The sequence below is a fragment of the Mobula birostris genome, chromosome 7 (assembly GCF_030028105.1).
Source record: "Mobula birostris isolate sMobBir1 chromosome 7, sMobBir1.hap1, whole genome shotgun sequence".
NCBI classification, from domain to species: Eukaryota; Metazoa; Chordata; class Chondrichthyes; order Myliobatiformes; family Myliobatidae; genus Mobula; species Mobula birostris.
Genome location: NC_092376.1, coordinates 153,142,130 through 153,169,636, shown reverse-complemented (window position 1 = coordinate 153,169,636; position 27,507 = coordinate 153,142,130). Strand labels below are relative to the sequence as shown.

Genomic DNA, 27,507 nt, shown 5'->3' with positions numbered 1-27,507 from the left:
CCTTTTCTCACTGTTTCCATCAGGTAGAAGGTACAGAAGCCTGAAGGCACACACTCAGCGATTCAGGAACAGCTTCTTCCCCTCTGCCATCCAATTCCTAAATGGACATTGAAGCTTTGGACACTACCTCACTTTTTTTTAATATACAGTATTTCTGTTTTTGCACGTTTTTAAAAAATCTATTCAACATGCGTAATTGATTTACTTGTTTATTTATTATTATTTTTATTTTATTTATTTGTTTTTTCTTTCTGCTAGAGTATGTATTGCTTTGAACTGCTGCTAAGTTAACAAATTTCACGTCACATGCTAGTGATAATAAACCTGATTCTGACTCTATCTTTAATTTGAAGTGTTTTAGATAATTATTTTATCTGCGTTCATCTTAAATGGATTGTTTTGTTTTACTGTATTCTCACTCTGCGTTGAGCAAATGGGGAAACTATTCACCACCACTCTGCATTGAGCAAATGTGGAAACTACTCACCAGGGATACACCCATAGAATTCACTAACATCGGCTTAGAAGAGTTGGAATAACCAGTTTGTTTCTTTTAATAACAACCCCGCACACAGAGATCCGCCAATACTGTAGGAACCCCAGGGGTATTCTTCTGTTCCCTTTCATATAGTGCATTCGTGCACCATTTCATTGGATGATCAGATTGGTCTCAGTTGTTTTTTGATCTGCTTCAGGTTTCACAATTAATAAACCATGTTTAGGAACTGGGATTTGTTTTACAGAAATAATCTGAAATTGATTTACTAGTTCTGTGATCTGTTGGTCTAACTTTCGGGAAGATGGGTTTGTCAGCCTTGGACAGCAGCCCGCCTAGGAGAAGGAAAACCCTGATTTTAAACCTCCGCTGCCTTCCAGCCATACCCATCCATGGGAAAAGCTTCGGGAGTACACCCCGAGAAAGAAATCCGGAGCTGTGGTCCCTAAGGCAGTTTGATGTAGTTTACAACTTCACTCTGGCAACTTCTGTGACGACGCTGGTGCCGAGCTGTATCGGCACTTACCCTTTCCTTGGACTACATCAGTGATGTGGAGAGGGGGAACCTGCTGCATGGGCAGCAGCCGGTTCTTCAAATCTTTCCCCCAGGCTAGCGCCCTGGAAGAGGGCACAGTCCACCAGAGGCACAAACCTAAGATCCCCTGGGATCACAGGCTGCCTATTAGTCTAGCTATGTGGGATTACTGCAACTCAGTGGTGTAAATCCTTTCTGGAGATTTTGTTGATTTTGGTTTTAGGAAAAAAAGAGAAAGCTAATGTTTAGAGATCCTAATTGGAATCCCAAATGGGATGTTGAGAATATATCTGATGCCTTCTGAGGCAACCAGAGCAACTTATTTGAATCTCTTGGTAAATGTTACATTCTTAGTGATCATCCATCTGTTGTGTTCTTCCAGACTGAATATTTGTAGTTCTTGGATATCCAAGTTTCACCCATGAATGCCAGTTCTGAAATGTAGAAGTAAACTGCAATTAGAAACAAAAATGATCAGTCATCTTTTGGACTTCCTCTATTGTTGACCCTGAATTTAGTTTGAAACCATTTATTAATTTATTTCTGGTGTTTAGAAGTTAATTTTCCTCTACAGAAGATTCAAATGTTATCATCTAGCAATGGTATTTACAATAGAATAATGTTAGACCTTCACTATGCTAATGCTTGTCTTTCAGGTTGATGTGCACGACAGTACGTTATGAAAAGCATGACGCCAATGAAGTCTTGTTCTAGTAAGTAGTTGTAATGTCACGTCTTTCGATGTGTTTCTGTCAGTTTTAAACTCACACTTATTTCTATGTTGCAATGTTTCTTCCTGTCCTTGCAGAAACATCCACTGGTTTCGTTGTTACAGTGCAAATAATGCTGAATTATGCAGAATTCACTAAAAAATGCTAATGCTTTCTAGGTGCTTGGGTGAATGTTTGATCTTGAAATATCAATAGATATGTTATTTCTATTGCTATTTCAAGATGTAAAATTAACAGTAGAAGATATAGCTTCCCTCATTGCAGCACTGTGAAATCTGTATTACAGTGGTCTATGAAGTAGCCGCTCAGTTCAACTGATTCCTGTCCAGTATTCGGTCACTCCTAATGTTGTGGGAAATTTGATTTTTGATTATCGACCAGGACTGATGCAGAGGAGTCTTGATTCACCACACTGAGGATTCTGTTGACTGCTGATGTTTAATGTGTATTTTAGGTTTTTAAGCATGATGAGTTTTTGGATTGATGGAAGGAGAAAATTGAACATTAGCCTAACAGTTGGAGAAACAAGGTCTCTTTCTAGTTGAGGAAAGTGTTCTGCATTAATACTTATTCTCATGTAAACTATTTTGTCATAAGAATTACTAAGATTATAGGAGTACAGTACATAGTAAAGTTGCTGTAGTGATCATAGAAACGGAGTATTGAATTCTAGAGCATGAGTGGCAGCTAGCAAAGTTAAATTTGGGTGGTATCAATGATAGACAATGTGATAGACTGGCATCCTATCCGGGGGGTGGGGGGGGGGCGGCGGAGTCTGGTACTCTCAGTCGCTTCACGCTATCGAAACCCGCATAAGCACCGGCCTGATGGGCCACAAGGCTCATGACAGACTTTAATTTAATGATAGACAATCTAAAACTTCAACGTTATTGTAAAATAAAATCTTGTTTCTTAATGTGTCTTTGAAGGTAAGCTGTCATCCTTCTCCAGTCTGTCTCATTCCTCCCTCACGGGTATGATTCGCCCTTAACTATCCTTTGAAATGCTGTTCAAGGAATGGTGAAGGATAGATAGAGCTGCCAGTCTTATCCTCTGACCTCTATTGTCACAAAGTGCTTTGAGAGGCTAGTTATGGCACACATCAACTTCAGTCTCTTAATCAACCTTGACCCTTGACCCATGACCCATTGTGATTTGATCACTGCTAAAACAAGTCCACGGGGAATGCAATCTCCCTGGCCCTATACTGATACCTGGAACATCTGAATAACAAAGGCACCTGATTTATTGACTATAGTTTCAGTACTGCAAACTCCTAGACCGAGGATCCTGAATCCCATTGAAGACCCCTCCTGGATCCTTGACCTTCCGCAGTCAGGAAGGATAGCCAGCAATAGCTCTGCCACTATTATTCTCAATACTGGTGCTCCATAAGGCTGCATCCTTAAAGCCCCTCTACACCCTATAGACTCACGACTGAATGTCCAGATTCTGTCTATACTCCATTTAGGAGCTTGCATGTGACACCACCATAGTGGGCAGATCTCAAACAGTTCTATATCTATGATTTAGTTCTGCTTAAATTTATCTATGTAATTATTCTGTTTCTTTGACAGACTATTTACAAATTTATCAAATCATTCTACAGATTTTCTTTTGTCTTTTAGTGTTTTGTACAATATACTTTAACCTGTTTTCTCCTTTTTGTTTAGTCCTGATAGTATTGCAACCTGCTGGTATATCCTCCTTTCGGGATGTGTATTTATCAAAGAATCAATGTTTCTCCCACGTTGCAGGTAATTTATGCACCTTTCTTTATGTAAAAGACAACCATGTTTAGATTTTGACACTCAAATAATTGCCAGTGAAAAACAAGTGTATTGCAGGATTTAAGAAATATCCACTTTTATTCACTTGAACTACATTGTAAAGGGACCATTGTTGCAATGAAATCTTAACTCGTTTTGCTAAGTTCTGTCTCAGTTCCCATTGCTGTTTATTAGTGTTTTCCTGGTGACCTTTCTCAGGTGAGTTGTCTGAATTTTAAATTAACTAATAAGCCAGAACGGAATTAAAATTTTTGTGCGGGAGAAATGCAGTACATTTCTAACAGCTGGTCTTTTTACCATTTAGTTGCATAAATAGTTGATTTATAATCTCAGTTTTAACTGTTTGTTATTGATGCACGTTCCTTGCTGCAAAGCAGCCAAGGTTTAACTTCCTTACCCAGGTGTCTTCAGTTTATGCTTTATCCCATGGTTATTTATTTGGTTAACACAACTTTTTTTTTGCAGAAAGAGCCTAAGGTACAATCCAAACTATAACAACTCAAAGTACATGCATTTTAATTTAACATGCATAATCAGATATTGATATGTTCAGTCATGTTTAATGGCAATAGTGAACTAGTTCTCACCACTGCTTGCCAGCCCTCGCCACTTCGTTTGCCACCTTTGTCTGGCGCTGTGTCATTCCATTTGCTATGTGTCTGGTGTTACTGTTCACCTTGCCAGTGGCTTACTGTCTTACAGTAAACAGAAAATTATGCAAATACTTAAATTAGGCAGCATCTATGGAGAGAAGAACAGAGGAGATTAAAATTTATTTTTCATTATAAATTAGCACATTGATGTAAATATTACTATCAATGCCAGTATTTATTGCCTTGCACTAAACTGTCCCTCGAAGGTTTCAACCCTAAAGGTATGAAGTCATTCACTTTGGAATGTTGAACTTGAAGACAGAACACAGAATTAATTGCAGGATTCTTAACAGAGGGATCTTGGAATACAGAACATGTCTTATGAGGATAGTTTGAGCAAGCTAGGACTATTCTCTTTAGAGCAAAGGAGAACGAGAGGTGACTCGATACAGGTGTACAAGATGGTGAGAGGCAAAGATTGAGTGGATAGCCAGATACTTTTTCCTAGGATGATATGGCTAATATCAAGAGACGTGATTTTAAGGTGATTGGAGGAAAGTATAAGGGGGATGTCAGAGGTAAGATCTCTACACACAGTGGTGGGTGTGTGGAACACCCTGCCAGGGTTGGTGGTAGATACATTAGGGGTATTTAAGAAACTCTTAGATGGACATATGGATGATAGGAAAATGGAGGGTAATGTAGGAGGGAAGGGTTAGGTTAGTCTAGGTGTAGGTTGAAAGCTCGGAACAACATTGTGGGCTGAATGGCCTCTACTGTGCTATAATGTCCTATGTTTTAAAATTTCATTTCTTTCATTTGTTAACTTATAAACACAGAAAATTATGTGTTGAGAGCCTGAAGTTTGCTTTGTTGCACCCTAAAGAGAGACAACTTGTGGAATTGAGTAGATACTTTGTAGTGTCACAGTAGCATTACAAGTGCACAGATATAAATGTTAGAATAGAAGTAGAAATAATTTTTAAAAAAGTTACCACAGTCATTAATCACTGAATGTGGAAGTCTAAACATAAGGAAGTGAACCTTATTAGAAAAAAAAGGAACATTAAAAGTACCCCAACTTTTGTTTTATTTTTATAATTAAAGTAATGTGAAAATTATTAGTATCTTATTTAATAGTGGAAAAAGCTCTGGTGTATTCCTGATAGCGGAGGCAGAGATGGGTGCCGTGGTAGCAGAGCAGTTAGTTCAACACTGTTACAGCTTGGGGCTTTCCGGAGTTGAGAGTTCAATTCCAGCGCTGTCTGTAAGGAGTTTGTATGTTCTCCCTGTGAATCACGTGGGTTTCCTTCGGGTGCTCTGGTTTCCTCCCAGGGTCCAAAGACATACCAGTTAGTAGGTTAATTTGCCATTGTAAATTGTCCTGTGATTAGCTAGGTTGTGTGGCTTATTTGGGCAGAAGGGTCTGTTTCAGGCTGTATCTCTAAATAAATAAAGGTTTTAAATGATCTGTTGTTAGAATAGAAGTTTTGTTTTTAAGCATTAATGATGATTGTAACAGCATCTTCTGCAACCTGATTTAATTGACCCCTTTTTGACACAGTGGATTCTGCTTATTTGGGACAGTATATTTTTGCCAATTAAGTGGCTGCCCCAATTATGCATAGTTTCGTGGAAATAGTTAAAAAGGTATAAAACTGAGTGTTAGTCCCTAATAGTTATTAACAGATGAATGCATTCAATGTACGCTGGGAGTCCTGATGAAGGATCTTGCTCTAAAATGTTGACTGTTTACTCTTTTGATAGAAGCTGCCTGGCCTGCTGAGTTCCTCCAGCATTTTGTGTGTGTTGCAAAATCAGACACCTAGTGTAGATAATGGACTGCCTTCATACATTACTTTCAAAGATTGCTACCTCCAAATTCTAATTTTCATTGCAACAAATGATTGTCGATACCTTCAAATTCTTCATAGTTCCTAACCTGCTGAAGTAGTGAAATTGCTTCATTTTCACTCTTGTCCATTTGTGGCATCTCCAAGCCTGAACACTTGAAACTGCAGTATTGATGTGAGTAGTTCAGCTGCTGTGTGGTAATATGTGGGCCTCAGGGCTCAATACTGTTTCCATGCCATTCCTTGGGTCTGGCAGTAATATCTCTGTTGGTTGACATAGCATTTGAATCAAGTGATTTTTCTCATCACCTCCATTTGATGGAAGCCACTTTCTCCCATTATTAATAGCCTATCCCAGTCCAACTGCATAGATTCCATAGCCAAGAAAGCTTACCAAAATCTCTGCTTCCTCAGGAATCTAAATAAATTTGGTATTACCCCATTGACCCTTACCATTTTTTATCGATGAACTGTAGAAAGCATCCTATTTGGATGCATAACAGCTTGGTATGCCAGCTATTGTGCCCGAGATTGTAAGAAACTGCAGAGAGTTGAGACAAAGAAATATATCACAGAAACCAGTCTCCCCTCTGTGGACTCTGCCTATACTTATCGTAGCCTCAATAAAGCAGCCAGTAGAATCAAAGATCCCACCACCTGGGCATTCTCTCTTCTCCCCTTTTCTGTCAAGGAGAAGATACAAAAAGCCCAAAAGCATGTACTGTCAAGCTCAAGAAGAGCCTCTATCCCAATAAGGTTCCTTAGTATGATAAGATGGTCTCTTGAACTCACAATCTACCTCATTATGGTCTTTTGGGCAGAAAGTACAGAATCTTGAAAGGGCATACCACCAGACATAGAGTGGTGTAATAAGACTATTCAATAGTTCCCTAGTGCAATAAGATGGACTCTTGATCTCACAATCTACCCCATTATGTACTTGCACTTTAATGTTTACCTACACTGCACATTTTTTTAGCAGTAGCACTTCATTATGCAAAGCTCTTGTTTTGCCTTGTTCTATCTGAATGCATTATGTAATGAATTGATTTGTATGAACAGTGTATAAGACAAGTTTTTCCCTGTATCTCAGTACACGTGACAATATAAACCAATTTTGATTCCATCGATTTTTGGCTGAACATGCTTAAAGTCCTGTTACCATTGCTGAGCTTGTTACTATAGTGAGATCACTGGGGTGAGGAGAGCTTTGCAGTTAGATAAAGAGAGGGGGAGACAGCAGGTTTCATTACATCCATTGGGAGGTGAAGGGAGAGAAGTTGGGATCTGGTCAGTCATTTAAAACATGAAGTAGGTGGTGCCAGTCCCTAACCGTGCACCATCTTGTGGTTCTGTGCAGCCGCAAGACTTATCTAAACCTGCTGGATACCACCCTTCACTGACTTCCTCTCCACATGTATTCATGTGTGATTTGTTGCTTGATCTGCCCAAGTTCCTGGGGCAGAGTAGGAAGGGGAAGTTTCATACCAGGTACCCAATATAACAGTGCTGATAATATGAATGCCTTCTTTTAGACCTTTAATATATTCATCTGTTGGAATGCATCCTGAGCACATGCTGTATCAGTATATATGTGATAATATGGTAACATGAGTATTTGCATCCTGAGCACATGTTTGGATGCCACTATGATATTAAAGTAAGTCAGGAATTAAAAAAAAAAATTGTATATCAATTACAAAAACCATGAAGTGGCTTAGTAGCGTAGCGGTTAGTGCATTTGTTTTACAGTGTCAGCGATCACTGATAGGGTTTTGATTCCCGCTGCTGTCTGTAAGGAGTTTGTACGTTTTTTTCTGTGACTATCGGTTTCTTCTGGGTGCTCCTGTTCCTCCCATATTCCAAAGACATACAGTTAGAATTAGTGAGTTGTGAGCATGCTATGTTGACACTAAAAGTGTAGCGACACTCCAGGACTAATTGTTGTAACAAATTATCTGATTTGCTAATATAGTTCAGGGAAGATTTATCTGGTTTGGCCCATCCATGACTCCAGTTCCATTAACATGATTAATTGCTATTGCCTTGAATTGAGGAGCATATGGGGATGTTCAGATGAATTTGGGGATTTTCATGAAGTTCACATTGCCATGAACATTTTAAGTGAAGTAAAAAAAATTTCAAACTTATCGTGCCTCCAACATGCATATTTTAGCTCTGAATGCAGGTAATCAAGTGCAAAGCTTGTTTTGCCAGTACTTGCAAAATACCCAGGGTGAACCACCAAGTAAGGAGAAATCATTTCAGCCAATTTAAAATCTGCTGCTATATAATTTAGCTATCTGGCAGCATTTTACTTTGAGGTACAGTATCTTATCAATTACATCTAGAAAGCTGAGTAATCAAGATGCAGAATCCTAGGTGACTTTCTTCCTTTATCTTCCACTGCAATCCTTGATAACTTATGGTTGTTAAGGCCACTTGGAGAGTCCCAGTACTTTTCCAGTCGGGCTTTTTTTGTTCTGCACAGCACTATGTCACCAGTAAATTCTTATAAATTTTTAAATAAAATGTTACGGGGTTCTATAGAGACCTGTTTGTAAAAGATTCTACTTGTTTCTGTATTTTAAAGGCAGATTGGGAAATAAGTGTCATTGCATTGGGAATTGTTTTCTTTGAAACTGATTATCACATCAAGAAGGCAGGTGGCGGACTATCATTTGGAAAATAATATTGTATTTTGAAGGAGTTTTGTTAGTTTAAAAATGTATTTTGATAGTAGTAGGACATATTCACACTGAATGTTTGAGTTCCTGGTTTTGAGTAAGGTAAAGAGAGGTTGCATAGAACCTATCCTTCTCTAAGAGGACAGAAGAAACATTGAAACCCAGAGAAATGCTCCAGCACTTTAGATTAGATTAGATTATGAGGACACGCAGTCCTCTTTTATTGTCATTTAGTAATGCATACATTAATAAGTTATAACTTTTGTACTTGGGGAATGACGTGGGAGGTCGCGACTTGATCAGTGTGCTGTTGTATATAAGTGGAGGCAGAAAGTACAAATTGGAAATTCGTTGAAGCAAAAAGGGATAAATTTGAACTAATTAAAGCCTTGCAAGTATTGACTGAATTCAGCAAAATATTTTTTTCTTTTTGTAAATTTGCACATTTAAAATGCAAATTATTTAGTTTGTATTAGGCACCTGGAGTGTAGGAATGAAAGCCATATGTAATAAACCCCTATGCAGGTACCTCCCAGAAATGCAAAGATCCTATAGGAACCTATGTTTCAGTGATTTAAAGCATTTCTTTGTTTCTCATGTCCTTTTGTTTACCAAACAACTCCCCTCCTATAAAGCTCTCTGAGGTTTGACTTTATGAACTTCAGTAAATTCTTCTGTTTTCCTTTGTAACTAGACTGACTTGTAAGCTTATTGACAATGAACTGCAGATCATAAGACCATAAGATGATAAGACATAGGAGCAGAATTAGACCATTCAGCCCGTCAAGTCTGCGCCGCCATTCCATTATGGTTGGTCCTGGATCCCACTCAACCCCATACACCTAACTTCTTACCATATCCTTGGATGCCCTGACTGATCAGGAAACTATCAACTTCCATATTAAATATAGCCACGGACTTGGCCTCCAGCGTAGTCTGTGGCAAGGCATTCCACAGATTCACTACTCTCTGGCTACAAAAATTCCTCCTTATCTCTGTTCTAAAAGGTTACCACTCAGTTTTGAGGCTGTATAATAATAGATTCCAACACTTTCCCAAACACTGAAGTTAGGCTAACTGGCCTATAATTCCTTTCTTTTGCCTTCCTCCCTTCTTAAAGAGTGGAGTGACATGTGTAATCTTCTTGTCCTTCAAGACCGTGCCAAAATCAAGTAATACTTGAAAGAGCATGACCAATGCATTTGTTATCTCTTTAGCAACCTCTCTTTAGGTTCTGGGATGTAGTCCATCTGGTCCAGGTGACTTATCGACCTTAAGACCTTGGAGTTTAGCGAGCACTTTTTCCTTTGTAATAGCAATGGTACTCACACCTGTTGCCTCACACTCATGGACCTTTGGCACCCTGCTAGTGTCTTCCACAGTGAAGACTAATGCAAAGTATCTATTAAATTCATCTGTCATTTCTTTGACCCCCATTACTGCTTCATCACCATCATTTTCCATGGTCCAATATCAACTCTCGCCTCCCTTTTACTCTTTATATAACTGAAAAAAACTTCTGATATGTTGCTTTATATTGTTGTCTAGTTTGCCCTCATATTTTCTCTTTTCCCTTCGATAGCTTTTTTAGTTGTCTTTTGTTGGATTTTAAAAGCTTCCTAATCATCCAACTGCCCACTTACTTTTGCCATTTTATATGACCTTTTCATGGCTTTTATGCAGTCCTTAACTTCTCTTGTCAGCCACGATTGCCTACTCCTGCTGTTTGAGAACAACTACTTCTGTGGGACATATCTATCTTGCGGCTTTTGAACTATTCCCAGAAACCAGCTGTCTCTGCACTGCTGTCATCCCTGCCAGTATCCTCCTCCAAAATACCTGGGCAAGCTCCTCCCTCATGCCTCTGTAATTCCCTTTTATTCCATTACGATACTGATACATGTGACTTGCGCTTCTCCCTCTCAAATTGCAGTATTCAGTTCAATCATATTATCATCAATGGCTCCTAAGGGTTCCTTTACCTTAAGCTCCCTAATACACAACACCCAATCTAAGATAGCCTTTCCTCAAGTAGACTCAAGCACAAGCTGCTCTAAAAAGCCACCGATTAGGCATTCAACAAATTCCCTCTCTTGCAATCTGACACCAACCTGCTCTTCCCACTTCTTTTGCATATTGAAGTCCCCCATTACAATTGTGTCATTACCCTTTTCGCATGTCTTTTCCAGCTCCCTTTGCAATCTCAACCGCACATCTTGGCTACTATTTGGAGGCCTATATATAATTCCCACAATGATTTTTTTTTTACCTTTGCAGTTTTTTACCTCCACCTTGAAGGTTTCAACATTCTCTGACTCTGTCACCTCTTTCTAAATATGAAATTCCATCTGTTACTAACACCACCACCTATGCCTTCCTGCCTGTCCTTTTGATACAAAGTATATCCTTTGATGTTAATCTCCCAACTATGGCCTCTTTTCAGCCACAATTCAGCGATGTCCAACCTCTAATTGCACCACGAGTTCGTCCACCTTATTCTGAATGCTACGTGCATTTAAGTACAGCACCTTCGGTCCTGCATTCTTTGTCCTTTTGGATTTTGCCTTTGTGGTACAATTTAACTCTTAACCACATGACTTGTTACTTGTCATTTCTTCTGGATTCATCCAAGGATCTACCTTTGACTCTTTCACTTCTTTCCATCAAAAATCTCTGTGATAATCAGCTAAAGGTTGGAAGTGACTTTCAACAAAGTGCTATTGGTTTTCTTTTGCTTTGTTTTTTTTTGTATGTAGTTCTCTCCTTCGCAGCATTAGTTGATATGAATTGAAAGTTGCCTTCCCAATGAAGGAGAGAATATCATTCAAAATTAAGATTAGATTAGGCTAGTTTAATGTGAGGGGCAGGTGAAATTTCTTGCATACAACTCAAGAGTAAATACTATACATGGTAATAATGAATACTAATACAAAAGTAATGAAATTGTGCTGAGTGTAGTTGTGCAAACTGGGATGGTACTGTCTTGTGCCTTTTGGACTCCAGAGGTGCATTTTAAGATGAGACACTACAAAATCACTGAAACTGAGAAGTATAATCCAGGATTTTTTCCATATTCTTTCTTAAACTTAAAAAAAATATATATGTATATGCAAAAGGTGCTTTTGAATAGTAGAGAGCTTGGCTTGAATATTTGACTGATTTGGATTTGGGCAATTTCAATATCAATTACAGGTGGCCCCCGTTTTCCGAACGTTTGCTTTACGACACCTTGCTGTTACGAAAGACCTACATTAGTTACCTGTTTTCGCTAACAGAAGGTGCTTTCACTGTTACAAAAAAAAGGCAGCACGTGTCCAAACAGCCAAGCTCCTCCCCCAGAACTGCATTCTAGCTGCCATTGCTTAAACACATGCTTTATTTCGATTTATTTTGTGCATCCGTTAGCAAGATGAGTTCTAAGGTATCGAAAAAGCCTAAAAGACCTTGTAAGGGTGTTACACTTAGCGTAAAACTAGACATAATTAAGCGTTTCGATCGTGGTGAACGAAGTAAGGACATTGTCCACGCATTGAACCTGCCTGTGTCCACCGTTCGCACTATTTATATGCAGAGAGAAAGAATTTTGAAAGCTGCCAATGTTACTGTTGGTTCTGCTTGTAGCAACATGGTCTCTCTTAGTCGGCATCCAATAATGGATAAAATGGAAAGTCTTTTGCTTGAGTGGATTGATGGGTGTACAAAGCGTGGTGTTCCGTTAAGTTTTCTTATACTTAAGGAGAAATCGGTCTGTCTTTTTAATAAGCTGAAACAGAAAGCACTGGACGTTGGTGATGAAAGTGTTGCGAAAGTGGAATTTAAAGGTAGTCATGGGTGGTTTGATCGGTTTCTGAGGCAAGGGCAGCTTCATAGTTTAACGTTTACTGGAGAGGGTACTTTGGCTGATACTGAAGCTGCCGAAAAGTTCCCAGCAGAACGGAAGAAAATAATCACAGAAGGTGGTTATTCGTATAAGCAAATGTTTAACTGTGACGAAACTGCAATTTATTGGAGTCTTCCCGATTCCGGTAAGTGAAACTACACTGTACATACATTATTTCTACTTTATATAGGCTGTGTATTTTTATGTGTAATTTGGTATGATTTGGCAGCTTCATAGCGTAAAGTGTTTCTGCCAAGAGCGTTTGCACTGTGTTTCTGCCGAGAGCGCTTCCGCCGAGAGTGCTGCTGTGAGATTTTCACTGCGCTAGGTAGTGCTGCAGAAAAGTATTTCTACTTTATATAGGCTGTGTATTTATCATATCATTCCTGCTTTTACTATATGTTACTGTTATTTTAGGTTTTATGTGTTATTTGGCATGATTTTGTAGGTTATTTTTTGGGTCTGGGAAAACCCAAAAATTTTTCCCATATTAATAAATGGTAATTGCTTATTCACTTTATGACATTCCGGCTTACAAACCGTTTCATAGGAACGCTGTACCTTCGGATAGTGGGGGAAACCTGTATTTAATTGCTATTATTGATATCAATCAAGTATTCACTCTTGGATATTGGTGTTGCTTATTATTGGCAAACGGGACAATTGTTGTCCTTTCTTAGTTGCCTTGATCATTGCTTGGTTTGAGACACCTACTTTCTGAGGAAAGCTGATGAGAGCTGGACTATACATATCTATACTCACGTTATTCTACATATGCGCAGTAGAGAGCATCCTAAGCAGCTACATTAGTGTATGATATGGAAACTGCACTGTGCTGGACAGGAAGGCTCTGCAATGGGTAGTCAAAATTGCTCAGTGCATCCCTAGCGCCAGTCTACCTGGCATCAAGTATAAATGTACAGAAAAATGCCAGATTAAGGGTTAGTAACATCATGAAAGATCATAGTCACCCTGCTCATAGATTGTTCGTGTCACTTCCATCAGGGTGTAGGCTACATAGTATCCATTCCAGGAGCACCAGACTCAAAAACAGTTACTTTCCCCAAGCAGTAAGACTGATCAACACCACCACCCAGTAACCCACCCCTCCATACCCCCAACCACCACTACTTTATCATTTCCTGTCAGTCATCTTATGTTCAGACATTCCCCTGCCGAGTATTACTTTATGGATATACAATCAATATATGTATATAAGATATGTATATGTATATATATTTATTGTTGTTTAAGAATTCTTATTGTGTTATTCTTATTTTGTTCTCCTTTACACTTATGTACTGGAAATGACATTAGGAAATCTTGATAACAATTGGAGGAGAATTTTTTTGATGTAAGGGTAAGGAAAACCAATCTCCTTGCATAAAACTAAATGCCATTAGGTCATGTTAAACAAATTGCTTCATGATTATTTAAGCTGATTCCAGTTTGCAAATCCAGAATATTTTAAAAGCTAAATTCAAAATTTTGATTTGAGTTCCTCTAGCATTTTGTGTGTATTTTTCAAAATTTGAAGTTGACTTGGTGGGATTTGAACTTGAACTTTCTGGATTATTTGCCTATGTTTTAATTGTCATTTGCTAGAGAGGAGGGAGGATGGATTCTATATTCTACATTGTGTTCTGCGTGAAAAATATTTACTGAAAATGATTCCCATGCAGAGGTAATGTCTCTGGAATATCAGCTCTACAAGTTACCACAATATTGTAGTACATCAGAATACTTTTACTGCTTCAAATTCACTGAATTATTTAAAACTAAGGCAAGTTAGCACAAACTAACTTGTTTAATTGTCTGTCATTGTATTTGTCCTAATATGCAATTGTGTGTTTGCTTAGAGATCAATATATTTTGGAAAATATTGATGTAAATTTTGTGGTAAAGTAGTTTAAGAATGGCTTTGTTTACTTAGTACATGGGAGAGTAGCTTAGCACTTACACACCAGAAACCATGGACAAAAATATGTATAGATGACAGATTTGATTTTATTCGCAAGAATAACCTATTGGGTTAGCTTAAAATGTTCACAGAATTGTGATATCTTTAGTGTTTAATTTAAAAATGCTTCTCTTCAAATTGAATAAATTGTATTGAACGTTATTTCTTCCCAATAGAAAGGTTTATTTTTAGTGTAACAGTTCAGAATCATAGTAGCAATGTATTATTAATACAAAAGTACACATGTTAAAGCATCTTACAAATGAACACCAAATTTAATGTACATGATTAATTTCAGGTCACTAGCTTTTCTTGTGTTTGTCTAAATCCAGTGCATGAGAGAGGAGAGCAGAGCAAGTGCACTTGTTAATTCTGCAGTCAATGGTTGATCTATACAACTTTCAGTATTTTTTTAAGCATCTGTTTATTTTTCTCTTAGTAATCTCCCTGTGTGTGACTCACTGAATTTGGGCTATTATTTCTTGTGTTTAATTACCTTTTGTTGAAAAAAGCAGGGGTTTCTACAAGACAAGGCAAAACACTTACTTGTTTAGGCAACCTAATTTCTCAAGTTTAATATTTTGTTTTTTTTTTCATTTAATCTAGGCATGGTTGGGAAAAGAGGTCAGGCCGTGGGTTGAAAGGGCGTGCCATCCTGCTTTGGAAAATTTAAATCATGGTCACAGTGTATTTGTCGTCTACATTGTATTGATGAGCTGCAGCTGCCAGATAGCAGTTGAAGTCTCAAGCTGGTATGCAGGCAAAATTGTCGACTTCAGAGCAATTTAACCATGTTGTTTTTGAGTCTGTGAGATAATTTTCAGCAGGAAATGCACATGCCTTGCTCCTGGTGAGCAGAGAGCCAATTTCAATGCTGGCTTTCACATTCAGAGAATGGAAGGGGAAAAACTGTAAAAGAGGAAGCTCAAGTCTGGAAAAGAAACAGAGGCAAACCGTGTTTCTGGCCTAAAGCAAGTTACTCAGTTGCAAATGAACTTTCCTGCAACAATTTTGAAGTGAAATTTTATATTCACTTCAGTATTTTTTCCCAAGCTAGTTTTACTTGGACACTCTGTTTTGTCTTCTTAATTCAGCTGGGCTTAATACAGAGTTGTACTATAACAGCGATATTTGCTAACCAAGACCTATAGTACAGTTTGATCTTGGTGAGTTGGTGGTGTACTTCTGCATTCATGAATGGAAGTTATTTCGGAGGAAAATGGTGCTTTAGACGAGGTAAAGAAAATTTACACAAAGTCATCCAGCTAATGGTATGTTTTACTTTATCCTTTTTCAGAGTCCTGTGTGTTGTTTGTAGCTGGAATTTTAATCAAACAGATTCTTCCAGTAACTATTTGCAGTTAATTTGAAAAATTCTGGTTTTGTTAAAATATTTAATGGATCCATTAATGATATATTCTTTTGTAAGATTGACTGCATTGCAGTGAGGATTTATTTTTAAGCATCTGTAACTTTTTATAACCAGAGATTGACTTTGATATTAAAAGAATCAAGGAATAAGGGATTAATGAAGGAAAATAGTGCTGAGGTAAAAGAACAACCGTGATCTTACTGAATGATGGGACACACAAGAGACTGAATTGTCTACTCATGTTCTTAATTAGGATTTCTTTTTGAAGTCAGTACAAATTTTATGAACCTCCATGTGTTGCAGGAATTGCACTCAATGGAGTATTGCTTTTATTTGGGAACCTATTTAATGATTCACATGTGCTTTAAACATAAAGCCATATTCAGAGGTTAGGGTCCTTTTTGCAGAATCTGGTGTTGAGTCACAGGTACAGAATTCTGGATAGATTTAGTAATCTGATAGATTAGTTAAAATGGTTTAAATAAGTATCTTTCATTTGTGCACACAACTTGCCAGTCAGTGTTAGCAAAGCAGTAAGAGTTGTTTGAAATGTTGATACTGCCTTTATAAAGACATTTTCTCATGAGAGAGAGAGAGAGAGAAGAGAACATCTTTCATTGCAAGAATGTCTTTACCTGAATATTTTTCAAACTAATTATCCTTAAAAGGGTACAGGAAAGGTTCACAGGTGTGATGCCTGGACCAGATAGCCTGAGTTATTAGTAGAGATGGGATAGTCTGGGACCTTTCCTTGGAGTACAAGAGGCTGGGGGGTGAACTTATAAAGATTAAAAAAATGGGCTACATAGTCTGTCTTTTCCCCAGGATAGCAAAGTTTAAAACCAGAGGGCATACACTGGTATGCAAAAGTTTGGGCACCCCGGTCAAAATTTCTGTTACTGTGAATAGCTAAGCAAGTAAAAGATGACCTGATTTCCAAAAGGCATAAGGTTAAAGATGACACATTTCTTTAATATTTTAAGCAAGATTACTTTTTTATTTCCATCTTTTACAATTTCAAAATAACAAAAAAGGAAAAGAGCCCAAAGCAAAAGTTTGGGCACCCTGCATGGTCAGTACTTAGTAACACCCCCATTGGCAAGTATCACAGCTTGTAAACGCTTTCTGTAGCCAGCTAAGAGCCTTTCAATTCTTGTTTGGGAGGATTTTTGCCCATTCTTCCTTGCAAAAAGCATCTAGTTCTGTGAGATTCTCGGGCTGTCTTGCATGCACTGCTCTTTTGAAGTCTATCCACAGATTTTCGATGATGTTTAGGTCGGGGGACTGTGAGGGCCATGGCAAAACCTTCAACTTGCGCCTCATGAGGTAGTCCATTGTGGATTTCGAGGTGTGTTTAGGATCATTATCCTGTTGTAGAAGTCATCTTCTTTTCATCTTCAGCTTTTTTACAGATGGTGTGATGTTTGCTTCCAGAATTTGCTGGTATTTAATTGAATTCATTCTTCCCTCTACCAGTGAAATGTTCCCTGTGCCACTGGCTGCAACACAAGTCCAAAGCATGATCGATCCACCCCCATGCTTAACAGTTGGAGAGGTGTTCTTTTCATGAAAGTCTGCACCCTTTTTTCTCCAAACATACCTTTGTTCATTGCAGCCAAAAATTTCTATTTTAACTTCATCAGTCCAAAATACATCAGGCTTGTTTAGATGTTCCTTCGCAAACTTCTGACGCTGAATTTTGTGGTGAGGACGCAGGAAATGTTTTCTTCTGATGACTCTTCCATGAAGGTCATATTTGTGCAGGTGTCGCTGCACACTAGAACAGTGCACCACCACTCCAGAGTTTACTAGATCTTCCTGAAGGTCTTTTGCAGTCAAACTGGGGTTTTGATTTGCCTTTCTAGCAATCCTACGAGCAATTCTCTCGGTAGGTTTTCTTGGTGTTCCAGACCTCAACTTGACCTCCACCACTCCTGTTAACTGCCAATTCTTAATTACGTTACGAACTGAGGGAACGGCTACCTGAAAACGCTTTGCTATCTTCTTATAGTCTTTTCCTGCTTTGTGGGCATCATTTATTTTAATTTTCAGAGTGCCTGGCAGCTGCTTGGAGGAGCCCATGGCTGCTGATTGTTGGGACAAGGTTTGAGGAGTCAAGGTATTTATAAAGCTTTGAAATTTGCATCACCTGGCCTTTCCTAATGATGACTGTGAACAAGCCATAGCCCTAACAAGCTAATTAAGGTCTGAGACCTTGGTAAAAGTTATCTGAGAGCTCAAATCTCTTGTGGTGTCCAAACTTTTGCATGGTGCTCCTTTCCATTTTTTCACTCTAAAATGGTACAAAACAAAAATAATACAGTAATCTTGCTTAAAATGTTGAAAAGAATGTTTCATCTTTAACATTATAACTTTTGGAGATCAGCTCATCTACTCACTTAACTATTCACAGTAACAGAAATTTTGACCAGAGGTGCCCAAACTTTTGCATGCCACTGTAGGTTTAAGTTGAGAAGGGTAGAACTAAAAGGGAATCTGAGGGGCACACTTTTTTTTCACATAGTGTGTCCATATACAACATTTAAAAGAGATTTGGATGGGTTTATGGATTGGAAACATTTAGAGAAAATGGACTAAATACAGGCAAATGGGATAAGCTTAATGAGTTGGGCCAAAGGGCTAATTTCTGTGCTGTATAACTCAGTCTATAAAATGAGCCGGCATTTCCTCATGGCTTCTCTGCTCTATGCCTATATATCTTGCATTTAAGCAGGACATTTGCTGCACTTCTGACAAAGTTACGGTGTTCTAAAGCACTTGTGGTTTTCTGAGTTGTGACAATTCATCTTTATGCTGGTATTGCCTCTGAACAGCAATATGGATTATCCATATAATATGCAGGCAAACATCACATATATTTGTTAATAAAATCTTTTCTGACAACTAATTCTCAGCAAAGCATTGTTAAAATGAACTTTTTCGTGCTTATTCATATTGAAAATATTATTAGGGAACTACAGAAGGTAAGGCCAGTCAAATTCCAAGAAAAAGTTCAAATTTCCAATGAAATGAAAAATACAATGTTGTGTGGTTTAAACATCGACATTTTCTCCCTAATACATCAATATGTGAATTTTCCAGATGTAGGGGGTCCCCATGTTATGAACAACCTGACTTACAGAAATCTGATTATTACACCAATTTTGCCATATACTTTGGAGGAGTTTTCAAACTACTATTTATAATAAAATGTCGTATTCATTAATGATACATTATATTCAGTTGACTTGAGTTGAGGCCTCCGTTGCGTCCTAGTTGTCCAGATACGCAAGCCTGGGCAGTACTATATGAGGGCAAGTTGTTGCCCATACAGAACGCTCTCCCTCTCCACCCATCTGTTGAGCCCAAAGGAATGGCAGATGCTGATATAGTTTGGTCCAGCAGTGTGGCAGGAGTTGCCAGTCAGCATTGAACTGCATGTAGGATTGCCTTAAGGACTCCAGCTCAAGAGTACATTATATTATTCATTACTTTAATTACGTGTATTGTTTGGGTCTTATTCAATAAAATGAAGGAAGTGCCTGTAGAACAGTATAATATAGATAGATACAGAAAATGAGCATTTCTGATTACAAAGAAATCGGCTTCAGGAATGGAACCTTTGCGTGACTGGGTGTTGCCTATATTGTGATAATGTTATGGGTGTCAACCATTCTTGCTGCTTTTTGTAAAATTTTGGTGCATTTCTGGGTTGCTGTTTTGAGTTGAAGTGTCCAATTTCTACCTAAATTTAGGGTGAATGCTCAACTTTCTATAACTAAGGATTTTGATCACCTCAAGTTAAAGGCTGACATTTCACTTGATAATTACTGATAATAGGAAGTGAAATGTCATGCTAGGAAAATAGGAAATTTAAAGATTTGCTTCCTGTGTTGCAAAAAAAAATACATGAACAATGAACTGCAAAGCAAGGTGAAAATATTTTAAACCACATTCATAAAATGTCACCTTCGGGACACTTTCTTCACCGTCTGTAATGGTCCTACCCGTTATTTCATCCTCCGTTGGATTCACGCCTGCAATCGCCGTTTTTTTGACTTTGTCATGTTAGGCAAAGATGGCAAGATCCTACATCTACGGACTCCAGAGCCTGCCGGCCCCGACACTAGCAGGCATGAACTTCAGATTGCGGCCCCTGCCACTGATCTCGGCGGCTCCAACACCTCAGGGCATATTCAAAACCCGGACTCCAGCAACGACCATGGACACCTTCACAGCGATTGCGCAACCACCAACTGCGACGCCAGCCTTGAACTCCAGGCCAGGTCTTTATGTGCTGCTGTTGTGACTCCCGTCTCCCCTACCCCCACCAATACTCTGCAACCCCGTCTCCTTCAGATCCCATCGTCAGCTCCTGGGTCCTCAGAGGCTCCATCTTCCTCTCACCCCAACCCTCCCCTCTCCAGTGACACCCCCAGCCTCCCCCCTCCCCCCTCTGATCCCAGCTCTCAAGATTCCAGCCTTGAACTCCAGGCCGGGTCTTTATGTGCTGCTGTTGTGACTCCCGTCTCCCCTTCCCCCACCACCACTCCACAGCCCCGCCTTCCTCAGATCCCACCGTCAACTCCTGGGCCCTCGGAGGCTCCATCTTCCTCTCACCCCAACCCTCCCCTCTCCATTGACACCCCCAGCCTCCCCCCTCCCCCCTCTGATCCCAGCTCTCATCCGTGCCGGGTCTTTACCATCCCCTCTGACCTTCAACTGTCGGAGGCAGAACGCTCTGTTCTCAGTAAGGGCCTCACATTTGTCCCCCTTCGCCCACACCTCAGTGAGTTCCGTGTTCGCCACGATGCAGAACTTTTCTTCCGCTGTCTCCGTCTCCGTCTCCGAGCCTACTTCTTCGGCAAGGACTCTTCCACCCCCACCGATGACCCTTTCTCCCGTCTTCAACCCTTCTCTTCTTCATGGACACCCCGCTCTGGTCTTCTGCCTGCTCTGGATCTCTTTATCGCTAATTGCCGACGGGACATCAACCGTCTCGACTTCACCGCACCTTGTCCCCATTCCAACCTCACTCCTTCCAAACGCTCTGCTCTCCACTCCCTCCGCACTAATCCTAACCTTATTATTAAACCCGCCGATAAGGGGGGTGCTGTTGTAGTCTGGCGTACTGACCTCTACCTTGCTGAGGCACAGCGACAACTCGCGAATACCTCCTCTTATTTACCCCTCAATCGTGACCCCACTAAGGAGCACCAGGCCATTGTCTCCCACACCATCACTGACTTTATCCGCTCAGGGGATCTCCCATCCACTGCTACCAACCTTATAGTTCCCACACCTCGCACTTCCTGTTTCTATCTCCTACCCAAGATCCACAAACCTACCTGTCCTGGCTGACCTATTGTCTCAGCTTGCTCCTGCCCCACCGAACTCGTTTCTGCAGACCTCGACACTGTTTTATCACCCCTTGTTCAATCCCTTCCGACCTATGTTCGTGACACTTCTCACGCTCTTAAACTTTTCGATGATTTTAAGTTCCCTGGCCCCCACCGCTTTATTTTCACCATGGATGTCCAGTCCTTATATACTTCCATCCCCCATCAGGAAGGTCTCAAAGCTCTACGCTTCTTTTTGGATTCCAGACCTAATCACTTCCCCTCTACCACCACTCTGCTCCGTTTAGTGGAATTAGTCCTTACTCTTAATAATTTCTCCTTTGGCTCCTCCCACTTCCTCCAAACTAAAGGTGTAGCTATGGGCACCCGTATGGGTCCTAGCTATGCCTGCCTCTTTGTTGGGTTTGTGGAACAATCTATGTTCCGTGCCTATTCTGGTATCTGTCCCCCACTTTTCCTTCGCTACATCGACGACTGCATTGGCGCTGCTTCCTGCATGCATGCAGAACTCGTTGACTTTATTAACTTTGCCTCCAACTTTCACCCTGCCCTCAAGTTTACCTGGTCCATTTCCGACACCTCCCTCCCCTTTCTAGATCTTTCTGTCTCTGTCTCTGGAGACAACTTATCCACTGATGTCTACTATAAGTCTACTGACTCTCACAGCTATCTGGATTATTCCTCTTCTCACCCTGTCTCTTGCAAAAACGCCATCCCCTTCTCGCAATTCCTCCGTCTCCGCCGCATCTGCTCTCAGGATGAGGCTTTTCATTCTAGGACGAGGGAGATGTCTTCAGTTTTTAAAGAAAGGGGCTTCCCTTCCTCCACTATCAACTCTGCTCTTAAACGCATCTCCCCCATTTCACGTACATCTGCTCTCACTCCATCCTCCCGCCACCCCACTAGGAATAGGGTTCCCCTTGTCCTCACCTACCACCCCACCAGCCTCCGGGTCCAACATATTATTCTCCGTAACTTCGGCCACCTCCAACGGGATCCCACCACTAAGCACATCTTTCCCTCCCCCCCCCCCTCTCTGCATTCCGCAGGGATTGCTCCTTACACAACTCCCTTGTCCATTCATCCCCCCCATCCCTCCCCACTGATCTCCCTCCTGGCACTTATCCGTGTAAGCGGAACAAGTGCTACACATGCCCTTACACTTCCTCCCTTACCACCATTCAGGGCCCCAAACAGTCCTTCCAGGTAAGGCAACACTTCACCTGTGAGTCGACTGGGGTGATATACTGCATCCGGTGCACCCGATGTGGCCTTTTATATATTGGCGAGACCCGACGCAGACTGGGAGACCGCTTTGCTGAACATCTACGCTCTGTCCGCCAGAGAAAGCAGGATCTCCCAGTGGCCACACATTTTAATTCCACATCCCATTCCCATTCTGACATGTCTATCCACGGCCTCCTCTACTGTAAAGATGAAGCCACACTCAGGTTGGAGGAACAACACCTTATATTCTGTCTGGGTAGCCTCCAACCTGATGGCATGAACATCGACTTCTCTAACTTCCGCTAGGCCCCACCTCCCCCTCGTACCCCATCTGTTACTTATTTTTATGCACACATTCTTTCTCTCACTCTCCTTTTTCTCCCTCTGTCCCTCTGAATATACCTCTTGCCCATCCTCTGGGTCCCCCCCCACCTTGTCTTTCTTCCCGGACCTTCTGTCCCATGATCCTCTCATATCCCCTTTGCCAATCACCTGTCCAGCTCTTGGCTCCATCCCTCCCCCTCCTGTCTTCTCCTATCATTTTGGATCTCCCCCTCCCCCTCCAACTTTCAAATCCCTTACTCACTCATCCTTCAGTTAGTCCTGACGAAGGGTCTCGGCCTGAAATGTCGACTGCACCTCTTCCTAGAGATGCTCTTCCTGGCCTGCTGCGTTCACCAGCAACTTTGATGTGTGTTTCATAAAATGGAGGTTCTTGAGCTAGTTGTGCCACAACTGCTTTAGAACACCACCTAGTGGTTGACCTTTAAATAGCATTGATAGAGATTTAGAATCAGAATCAGGTTTATTATCACCAGCATGTGACGTGAAATTTGTTAACTTAGCAGCAGCAGTTCAATGCATTACATAATCTAGCAGAGAAAAAAAAACAATAGTAATAAGTCAATTATGGTATACGTATATTGAATAGATTAAGAATATGTGCAAAAACAGAAATACTGTATATTTTAAAAAAGAAAGTGAGGTAGTGTCCAAAGGTTCAAAATCCATTTAGGAATCGGATAGCAGAGGGGAAGAAGCTGTTCCTGAATCGCTGAGTGTGTGCCTTCATGCTTCTGTATCTCTTACCTTACGGTAACAGTACGAAAAGTACATGCCCTGGCTGCTGAAGGTCCTTAATAATGAGGCACCGCTCCCTGAAGATGTCCTGGGTACTTTGTAAGCTAGTATCCAAGATGGAGCTGACTAAATTTACAACCTTCTGCAGCTTCTCTCTGTCCTGTGCAGTAGCCCCTCTATGCCAGACAGTGATGCAGCCTGTCAGAATGCTCTCCATGGTACAACTATAGTATTGAGTTTCCATGATTTTTCTGCTTAACAATCCCAGTCATGACATTTGGAAGAAGAGGTTTGATGTGTCCATGTTCAAAATGCTTTGCAGCTTCTACAGAAGCTAAGTGATTATTATTGTCACAAATGGCTATAAAATTGTGCAATGTAATAGTTGTTAATTTTGTTTCAAAGTGATCAAAGTCATGCTGGATAGGTTAATTGGTCATTGTAAATTATTCCACCATTAGGTTTGGCTTCATGGGCTGGGAGGTACTACTTCACACTGTATCACTAAAAAAAGATTGAATATCCCCAAGATACTTTTAGAATAAAAGAAAGACAATATTAGAAAAGGCCTGATATTAAATTATGGGATAGAGAGAAAATGTTGCTTAGAAAATCAAGAAATAGAATCAGTGGGAGTTGTACATAAGGCTTTTCATTCAATTCCTCCGTCATCGCCGCATCTGCTCTCAGGATAAGGCTTTTCATTCCAGGACGAGGGAGATGTCTTTCTTTTTTAAAGAAAGGGGCTTCCCTTCCTCCACCATCAACTCTGCTCTCAAACGCATCTCCCCCATGTCACGTACATCTGCTCTCACTCCATCCTCCCGCCACCCCACTAGGAATAGGGTTCCCCTGGTCCTCACCTACCACCCCACCAGCCTCCGGGTCCAACATATTATTCTCCGTAACTTCCGCCACCTCCAACGGGATCCCACCACTAAGCACATCTTTCCCTCCCCCCCTCTCTCTGCATTCCGCAGGGATTGCTCCCTACACAACTCCCTTGTCCATTCGTCCCCCCCATCCCTCCCCACTGATCTTCCTCCTGGCACTTATCCGTGTAAGCGGAACAAGTGCTACACATGCCCTTACACTTCCTCCCTTACCACCATTCAGGGCCCCAAACAGTCCTTCCAGGTGAGGCAACACTTCACCTGTGAGTCGACTGGGGTGATATACTGCGTCCGGTGCTCCCGATGTGGCCTTTTATATATTGGCGAGACCCGACGCAGACTGGTAGACAGCTTTGCTGAACATCTACGCTCTGTCTGCCAGAGAAAGCAGGATCTCCCAGTGGCCACACATTTTAATTCCACATCCCATTCCCATTCTGACATGTCTATCCACGGCCTCCTCTACTGTAAAGATGAAGCCACACTCAGGTTGGAGGAACAACACCTTATATTCCGTCTGGGTAGCCTCCAACCTGATGGCATGAACATCGACTTCTCTAACTTCCGCTAGGCCCCACCTCCCCCTCATACCCCATCTGTTACTTATTTTTATACACACTTTCTTTCTCTCACTCTCCTTTTTCTCCCTCTGTCCCTCTCACTATACCCCTTGCCTATCCTCTGGTTCCCCCCCTCCCCCTTTTCCTGCTCCCTGGGCCTCCTGTCCCATGATCCTGTCATATCCCTTTTGCCAATCACCTGTCCAGCTCTTGGCTCCATCCCTCCCCCTCCTGTCTTCTCCTATCATTTTGGATCTCCCCCTCCCCCTCCCACTTTCAAATCTCTTACTAACTCTTCCTTCAGTTAGTCCTGACGACGGGTCTCGGCCTGAAACGTCGACTGTACCTCTTCCTAGAGATGCTGCCTGGCCTGCTGCGTTCACCAGCAACTTTGATGTGTGTTCCTTAATAATTGTTGTGTTTCGTGCAGTGTAAATCATGAAATTAGACGTTTGTGTAACAAGATTAATAATTAATTTACAAGAGAGTAAGACAACTTAATTATAGTTTACATATGAAGGGGATAAACTGAATTCTTTGTAATAGTTTGGAGGATGGAATATTCATGGACTTTTATGGTTTTGTAAATAACTATTGTGGATGCACAAAGGAGGAAACAGCTATTTCTTATATTGTATTATATAATGAGGAGGCTTGATTGATGCTGTGGAAATCAAAGGGCCTTTATGGAACAGAGATCAGAATATGATATAATTTTACATCAAAATCAGAAGTAATTTCTAACTGAAATCAGTTTCTCAAATCTGAATAAAGCAAACTATAAGGGTATGAAGTGTCAACTGGCTGCAGTAGATTAGGAAAGAATGCAGTTACTATGAATGGCCTCTGAAAGCATCTGAAGATTTACTGAATGGTTTACAAGAAAATATATAAGATTAAAAGAAACAGTGAGTAGTTCTGCTGGAGCTATCAAGAGAAGTTAAAGAAATATTAGATCAAAGAGTTTAACATGTGAGATGTGTGCTTGATGACTTCAATACTTAATCATGGACAATGTAATAACTATTGCTATTTGGACAGCCTTGTCTTTGCAGTGTTTCTAATAAACAGACATGTTGCATTTATAGTCACTGCATGTACAGTATGCCTTAGTTTCACCACATGTTTTTGGGCAATTTTGTGACCAAAGATCCTTGTAATAGGCAATAAAAACACCAGGATGTGAATGAATTGCATATTAGTTGCACAACCCTTGATTCCTGTCTTGCTTTTAAGTATTGTAGTTTTAGAACTATGCAGAAATGAAAGTTGAATCAGAATCAGGCCAGTGTGTGTCGTGAAATTTCTGAATTTAGCAGCAGCGGTGCAATACAATACATGATAATACAGAAAGACAAAAAAAGTAATCAATTACAGTAAATACATATGTCGCTGGTTGTGTGCTTTTAGGCTTCTGTACCTCCTTCCTGATGGTAACAATGAGAAGGGGTCATGTCCTAGGGGATTGGGGTCCTTAATAATGGATGTCACCTTTCAGAGGCACTGCTCCTTAAGGATGTCTTGGAGGCTGATACCCAAGATGGAGCTGATTTAATTTTACAACTTTCTGTAGCTTTCGGTCACATACAGTAGCCCTCCCACCACCCCCTGCCCCGCCAATACCAGATAGTGATGCAGCCTGTCAGAATGGTCTCCATGATATATCTATAGATACTTGCCAGTGTTTTGGGTGACAAACCAAATCTCTTCAAACTCCTAATGAAATATAGCCTCTGTCTTGCCTTATGGCTGCATTAAATGTTGGGATAAGGTTAGATGCTCAGAGGTCTTGACATCCAGGAACTTGAAATTGCTCACTCTCTCCATTGCTGATACCTCTATGAGGATTGGTTTGTGTTCCTTCGTCTTATTCCTTCCAGAAGTCCACAATCAGCTTTTTCATCTTACTGACATTGAGTGCATGGTTATTGCTGTGACGCCACTAAACTAGTTGGTATATCTTGCTCCTGTACACCTTCCCAACTCCATCTGAGATTCTACCAACTATGAATCAGAATCAGGTTTATTATCACTGGCATGTGACATGAAATGTGTTAACTTAGTAGCAGCAGTTCAATGCAATACATAATATAGAGGAAAAATAAATAAATAAGTAGATCTTATTGTTTATTTTATACAATATACATGTATTGAATAGATTAAAATTGTGGGAAAAAAACAGAAATACTGTATATTTAAAGAAAAGAAGTGAGGTAGTGTCTAAGAGTTCAATATCCATTTAGGAAATCGGTTGTCAGAGGGAAAGAAGCTGTCCCTGAATCGCTGAGTGTGTGCCTTCAGGCTTCTGTACCTCTTACCTGATGGTAACAGTGAGAAAGGGGCATGCCCTGGGTGCTGGAGGTCCTTAATAATGGACGCTGCCTTTCTGAGACACCACTTCCTAAAGATGTCCTGGGTACTTTGTAGACTAGTACCCAAGATGGAGCTAACTAAATTTACAACCCTCTGCAGCTTCTTTTGGTCCTGTGC

General features: G+C 40.5%; 1 protein-coding gene and 1 long non-coding RNA gene across 10 annotated transcripts in view; one reads left to right on the top strand and one right to left on the bottom strand.

Moving 5' to 3' along the window:
- LOC140200510 (rap guanine nucleotide exchange factor 6-like) overlaps positions 1–27,507 on the top strand; it is a 397,383-nt gene that overhangs the window by 114,101 nt on the left and 255,775 nt on the right. For all 9 annotated transcript variants that reach the window (XM_072263951.1, XM_072263945.1, XM_072263944.1 and 6 more), the window contains exons 3-4: positions 1,688–1,744; positions 3,436–3,519. In XM_072263951.1, the coding sequence (XP_072120052.1) occupies positions 1,688–1,744; positions 3,436–3,519 (141 nt within the window). The remainder of the gene's footprint in view (positions 1–1,687; positions 1,745–3,435; positions 3,520–27,507) is intronic.
- On the bottom strand, positions 259–23,170 carry LOC140200514 (uncharacterized). Its single transcript, XR_011886646.1, has 3 exons — positions 23,071–23,170; positions 4,140–4,293; positions 259–1,465 (listed from the first exon to the last, which is right to left on the bottom strand). It is a non-coding gene; the product is annotated as an uncharacterized lncRNA (long non-coding RNA).